The 6,747-nt window shown below is 62.0% G+C and overlaps 1 protein-coding gene across 1 annotated transcript in view; it reads left to right on the top strand.

Annotated features, from left to right (window-relative positions):
* LOC105296949 (protein phosphatase 1 regulatory subunit 12B-like) overlaps positions 1-6,747 on the top strand; it is an 82,005-nt gene that overhangs the window by 10,663 nt on the left and 64,595 nt on the right. The window contains exons 3-9 of the mRNA XM_023534778.1: positions 1,006-1,124; positions 2,431-2,590; positions 3,578-3,722; positions 4,613-4,687; positions 4,982-5,061; positions 5,680-5,825; positions 6,597-6,739. Coding sequence (XP_023390546.1) covers positions 1,006-1,124; positions 2,431-2,590; positions 3,578-3,722; positions 4,613-4,687; positions 4,982-5,061; positions 5,680-5,825; positions 6,597-6,739 — 868 coding nt within the window. The remainder of the gene's footprint in view (positions 1-1,005; positions 1,125-2,430; positions 2,591-3,577; positions 3,723-4,612; positions 4,688-4,981; positions 5,062-5,679; positions 5,826-6,596; positions 6,740-6,747) is intronic.

Here is a 6,747-nt window from a genome sequence, read left to right on the forward strand (position 1 = left end):
CCTACGTTACCTTTTCAAAACTCCTACAGTGTCTAAAATGTGGTACCTTAGACGTAGGAGAGACGATAAATGTTTACTGGAGTGTCGAGTAGTCGAAGTCTACGTAGGTTTTCCCCTTTGATACTCCTGAGTGTATGATAGAGCTCCCAGCATTCGTGGGTTCTCATGGGCCTGAAGGAGACTTGATGTCGTGAAAAGTTGAACTAGACTTGAAGTGAAAAGACGGGGACCATACCCCTGGCCACCTGCCACCCGTGTGAGCCCCATGTGTTTAAAGTGGGGGTAACACCACACTGATCGCCTGCTTCATAGAACTGTTCCAGACTCGCTATATCATTTTATGTGTAAAAAATGCTTTAAAAGCCAGAAAGGACCCATGTAAGGTATTAAAATTACCCAACCCTTCTTCAGGGTCAAGTGTGGTATTTTGATGTAGGATCTAAGCATGGAGAATTCGCCATTTATTTCTTCAGGAATTCAGCTCCCTCTTCGTGTGTGGAAGATTTCCCGGGGTGGGGCTAGCTGGAGGGAGCGCTTCCTGGAGGCGTGTTTAGGCAAATTCATGCAAATGTTAGCCTGTGTTTTCCTATTTTCACACCCAGCACTACTTAACATACTCTCGCGTGGCATCGGGAAACTTCTCACGAGAATTGCTTCTTTCCCACTCTCCTGGGGACCCTCTCAGTGCTGTGCGAGTAAGGGAGCCACGTTTAGACCTCGGGGTTGGGGCGAGTGCCCAGGGCTGCGTGTCGTGCTGTTTGTACAGTGCCCACTCTGCCTGGGGCTGAGCAGGTGGGCCTTGGGGTCGGAGTGTGAGAGGAGGCCGTGTGTTGGCACTGCGGTCCTGGTTATCGAGGCCGGTGGGCTGGACACAAAGCAGAGCACCATAGCTGGGGCGCCCAGTGCTCCAGACAGGTCTTGCTCTGCGTCGAGCCTCGGGTGCGCACACGGGAGCTGGTGTTGGGGCGGCAGTGGGAGCGCTGACCCTGGCTCCCGCCCCTACAGGTACTTTCTTACCCACGGAGCCAGCGTGGCTGTGGTGAACAGCGAAGGGGAAGTCCCCTCGGACCTTGCCGAGGAGCCTGCCATGAAGGACCTTCTTCTGGAGCAAGTGAAGAAGCAAGGTAACCCAGGGGTCTGTGGGCAGAGTGTCAGACGGCCACTTAGAGCCACCCATTGCTGTGGGACTGGAGGGGGTCGGACCTGTCTGCACAGCACGGTTCGTCGGCCACCAGTATCACGGGTCCTCTGCGTAGGTCATGCGAGAGGAGACTGGAGGCCGCAAGGGTGCCCAGTACCCCGTCTCCGCTGCTCTGAGGCCCAGCGCCTGTGGCGTAGTTGGGAGTGACCTGACACGCGTGGAGGGGTGAAGCAGTGTACACGTGTGGGCCTGGGCCTGGGCTTGCTGCACAGCGTAAAACCCACGGAAGGCACGAGACCGGGCTGGAGGCCCAGCCGAGCCCTGCCCATGGCCTTGCCCTTGACGAGGGCCGAAGGTGGTTGAGGACATTCACTGGTCCTACGAAATGGCCCTCAGCCCCATCACCCGGAAACCACTCCAGAGGGGGTCAGGGAGGGACCTGATTCAGACGAAGAGCGCTCGTGCCTCCTCACACTTTCTGTCCCCAGAGGCTGGGTCGGGGGCCCCTAACAGGGGGGTGTTGAGAATAACGCTAGCTGAATGACGGAGTGCAGCGCCGAGAAGTTCGCCGGGACCGTCACAGAGTGAAGGCCCCGGACCTGACGTCGCCTCTGGAACCGCCTCGCTTGCCGCACGGACGCAGCTCCACGTTCCTGGGTGGTCCCGTGGAGGGGCCATCTGTTCGCAGATTACCCAGAGCTGCTTTTGCACGTCCCCAGCCGAGTCGAGTCCTCGTGATGGACCGAAGGGCCCGCGAGGCTGAAACTACCTGACGGCTGGCCCGTAAGGACAGGGTGCTGCCCCTGCCCATGTGAGGGCGCCCTGCGGCAGCGCACGCCGCCCTTCCCGCCTCGCCAGCAGTTCTGGTGTCCGGTCGAGTGGGCGCTCTTAGGCGTAGTTCCCCATCCAGTCCTGGGGTATCGGAGTTCTGGTGACAGCTCTGAGCAAGGCACCCAGCCTCTCTGCGTTTCTGTCCTCGTCTGTTAAATGGGGATACTCATATCTTAGTTCACCTCAAAGGATTGTGGGGAGACTAAAGTGGTATGTAACGTGTAAGGGGACTTGGAAATGGACAGCCTTGTGCAAATGTCGTAATGTAAGATAACACCGCCTTCGGTCTCCGTGTTCTTACACTCGAAAGCAGTTTTCGGCACACGCCCGAGGGCCCGCCCTCACTCTAGTCCTGCAGGCCTAACGCCGACACCGCGGACGCTGCACAGCTCCCACCTGAGGAGACGCCCGTCACCCTGAGCAGCCTCGTAACTGTCTGCGCGGTGTCGCTCCTGCAGGGGTCGACCTGGAGCAGTCACGGGGACAGGAAGAGCAGCAGATGCTGCAGGACGCCCGGCAGTGGCTCAACAGTGGGAGGATCGAGGACACCAGGCAGGCCCGCTCGGGGGCCACTGCCCTGCACGTGGCTGCCGCCAAGGGCTACTCTGAGGTCCTCAGGTGCGGCGTCTGTCAGCGGGGAGGCGGGGGCAGGATGGCGTGGGTAGCGGGGCTCCAGGGTTGTCAGCCACACTCGGTTCTCTGTGTCATCCTCCACTGTGGCTTCCGCTTGCTGTGTTTGTGGCGGGCTCCCCTCCTGCCGCCCGTGGGTTTCTTGCTGACCCACGTGCTGTGGCACAGGGTTCACGCCACACCCCTGCAGCCTCCTCCGTGACACACAGCGCAGGGCACACTGCTCATTTGGTCCTCTGGACACACGTGATTTGGGGGCTCACTGGACGAATGACAGACCTGGAGAGTGCACGTGCAGCCGGAGTGGGGTGGCCGCACTCACGGGCGTGGGGCCCTGCCTCCCCGTGCGCCCCCTCACACCCACATGTGCTCCGAGCTGGCGCTCCCAGGTGCGCCGTGCTCGCCCAGACTCGCAGGGCTTCCTGTGCCACCCAGCCCGGGTTTCTGGCCGTGTATTGGGGACCTGAGCATGGCATTCGCGCTTGCTTAGCCTTAGGGAGGCGCCGGGAGGCCCGTGATGGGCGGCCTGGCAGCCCGGCGTCAGACCCCCTGCGGGCCAGTTGGGCCAGAGCTTCACAGCTTGAGGAGCCTGTGCTCCTGCAGACTTGGCCTTGAGACCCCACAGACCTGGGGCGTCCCGGAAGGCCAGCAGGGGGCTGGCAAGGACAGGCCCCGGAGATGCTCACGTTCCCGCGTGAGGCGTCACCCTTCCCCGGGGGACAGGACCACCTCGCCCTCGCGGCAGGATTGGCTCATTGGACTAGGCTCTGGGTGCCCTCAGGTACACACTCGTCCTGTGGGGTGTGACACAGAGGGCCTTCTGGAGAGAGCAGATGAGCAGTGCCTATGGCCGGCTCTCCGTGGAGCTGCGGGGCAGGGTCACCACACGATCCCCATGGGCCCGTCAGGTGACGGTGTGTCTGGCAGGAAAGTGTGGTATCGAGGATCTAAATGTCCTGTCGGGGTCCTCCTTAGGCTGCTAATCCAGGCTGGCTATGAGCTGGACGTCCAGGACCATGACGGCTGGACCCCGCTCCATGCTGCTGCACACTGGGGCGTGAAGGAGGCCTGCTCCATCCTGGCAGAGGCGCTCTGCGACATGGACGTGAGGAACAAACTGGTGAGTGGGCCTGAGCCTCTCCAGGGCCGCGAGCTTAGTGGTCGGGCCCCTAGAACAAATGGCTCAGGGTCTCTGTTAAGTGGCCCAGCTCACTGTTCAGGGAGGGGGGAGTGCACGTCGCCAGCAGCCGTGGTTCTCCCCGCGCCCCACTGTCAACACAGAGGTGTTTGCTGTGACATAGAACCCCACTGACCTCGTCTCTGACTCTGTGTATGGTGCCCCCAAAAACAGACAGGAAGAACGATGTGTGCTCTTGGCACGGGTGAGCGCTGGGAAGCCCAGGCCATCTGTGCTGAGCTACGAAGGATTTGATTTTACTCTACTTCGTTTAATTCAAAGACTTCTTTAAAAAGGAAAACGTTATGATGACAGGGGTCCTCGGGTTGCGTTGAAATTATGTTACCTGGCCTCACTTGAAGCCACTTGGAAGGCTGGACCTCTGCCCAGTGCCTCGGACTTCCTGGGGGCTCCGGTCGCTGGGCGTCTTTACCCGCCTCCTGCCTCCCCCGAGCCCTGGCTTGCTGCCGGCATCCCGTCCGCTTCCGTGGGGGGCGGGCTCCTGCACCCTCGGCGCTCATGCACCCTGGGCCTCCTGAGCTGCTCAGGGCTGCTGCGCTCATCGTCACAGCATTGAGGACTGCCACGACACAGGTCCAAGTAGAGATTTCGAGTGGTGGTTTGCCACGAGGCCACGAGCACCGGGGTGCCGTGGGCATGTCAGTGCCGGGTCACAGGGCACGGCTCGCACCCGCGCCCTCCGGTGCTCGCGGTGGCGGCACCTGCCGCGGAGTCGGTTCCTCGGGCAGGCAGCAGCCGTTGGCGGCGAGGCGTGAGGGGAGGAGGGCAGGGCGCTCTGACCAGGTCCCGCGGTCGCCCCACCTTTCCCGCAGGGCCAGACGCCGTTCGAGGTGGCTGACGAGGGTCTCGTGGAGCACTTGGAGACCCTGCAGAAGCAGCAGAGCACGGTGAGTCCTGCTGTCACTTGCCCCAGTGAGTCTGCCGTGGGCCGAAGCGGGCAGCTGCTCCCTCAGGGCTGTCAGCCGTCTGTCAGAAGGCTGTGCCCAGACCCCGTGGGCGCTGGAGGCCGCTCGCCGTGGGGAAGCCCCGGGCGGCCAACACCTGCCCTCGCCTTCTGGAAGGTGGACGCGACCAGTGGGGTCAGGGTTCTGACCTCCCCTTTTGCTGCGGGCCTCGTCTTGCTGATGAGAGGGCCATTGCGAGCCTCATCCCTGCTGACTTGTACCCCCCTCTCTCTCCAGCTTCGCAGTGAGAAGGAGACGCGGAACCGGCTCATCGAGGCGGACCTGAACGGCAGGGTGCAGAGCGGACTCTTTAAGGAGTAGGCACCTGGGGCTCGGGGACTGTCACAAGCTCTGGTGCGGGGGCATGTGCATGCGATGTGCTTAGCATGAGGATTTCTACGTGAAGAGACAGTTTGCTTTTAGCCGGGTGATCTCTAAACATGGGAGTGTTGGGGGCGGGGAGGGAGCATTGGTGGGCGGGAGACCCTGAGGCTGGGTGACCATGCTTCACATCTAGGAGTTCGTGGTGATGGCAGCGTTTCTTTTTCTCTGGCCTAGCAGGGCTTCGTCCCAGGTGCTTCCCCAACGGGAAGAGCTGAGAGCTCTTCCAGGGGCCACCGCCCAGCGCCAGCACGATCTCCACATGCCACAGGCCCTTAGCGGACAGTCACGGCGTCCCTTCCTGTGTTACTTGCACCGTTGTCACCCAGTCGTGTCGAGCAGGCCAGAGCTCCTCCAGCCTCGCTCTGAAGCCAAACACTAAGCCTTAGTCTGCAGAAACCAGGGACTCGGGGCTCAGGGGCACAGGGTTCGAGTCCCTTTCTGTGACTGCCGCTGCTCAGGGGTCAGGGGCTTGCTCTCCTGGCACCCGACTGCGCACTTAAGAAGTGGTGTGTCGTTTCTGAGCGACACTCAGACTGTCCTGTTTGATTCAGCAAAGAGAAGCTGCTGTACGAGGAGGAGACTTCCAAGTCCCACAGAGCGGAGGACGGGGACAAGGAGCCGAGCAGCTGCAGCTCAGAGGAGGACGAGGGGGAAGACGAGGCGTCCGAGTCCGAGCCCGAGCCCGAGCCCGAGGCAGGTAATGCAGCGCCTTCCCAGAGGCCCGCTCCGCGCACGAGGCGCTGCCTGCCCGTCAGGGAGCCCGGCGGGTCTTGGGGCCTGGAGCGCCGAGCTCCGCTCTCAGACTTGACGTCTGATCGCACATGAGCACTCCCCGCAGAGTGGGCTGTGCTAGGCCGTGTATGCGGTGCTCTGGCAGCCCGTGGCACGCACGTACACATCTCCCGGGCACAGGGCCACCGGTTCCACCCAGGTCGGTGGGCGTACAGGCCCCAGCCCCGGAACTTGGGGCGCCAAGGCACGCGTGGCCACGCCTGCCCTGCTTCCAGCAGGAGACCAGTGCCAGGGAAGGTGACCCCGAGTTTGTTGTGGTCTGTGTGCCTCTGAGCTTGCCAGCGCTGTACTCACAGTCCCGCCATCCTGCTCTCTGGGCCCGGCTCCGGTGAGGTCTGGCCTTGCCAGCTCGAGTCTCTCAGTCGCGGGAGGACACCACCTGTCCTCGTGTCTCCATCTCTGAGTCTCACTGAATGTCACCGGAGGAGGTTAGAGGCCCGCGGTTCTGGAGAGAATGTAGGCGCCGGCTAAGCTGCTGGTGAGAGGGTGGCCTTTTACTCACTGAGACTTGGGCTCCCGTCAGGCAGGCACGGCTCGCTCTGGACACGCGAGTGGGCTCCCACATGCCCATGCGCGGGTACCCGCCTTCTCTGTATGCTTGTCACGCGTCAAGTGCTCACACATCCTGGAGTTCCAGTGCTGCCTGGCGTTAACATCTGGGCTTGCTCTACACTAGACCACGGTGTCACCAAGGGGTCAGGAGGACGGGCTCACTGCCTGAGCCCCCATCAATGTACCCGAGATGCCCGGGCCTGCGGTCTCTCGTTCCCAGATGCCAGTCTCCACGTTGCTGTGGGGGTGAAACACCCCGGCACCCTTTGATTACA

This window comes from Pteropus vampyrus, unplaced genomic scaffold (genome assembly GCF_000151845.1).
Source record: "Pteropus vampyrus isolate Shadow unplaced genomic scaffold, Pvam_2.0 Scaffold131, whole genome shotgun sequence".
Taxonomy (NCBI): domain Eukaryota; kingdom Metazoa; phylum Chordata; class Mammalia; order Chiroptera; family Pteropodidae; genus Pteropus; species Pteropus vampyrus.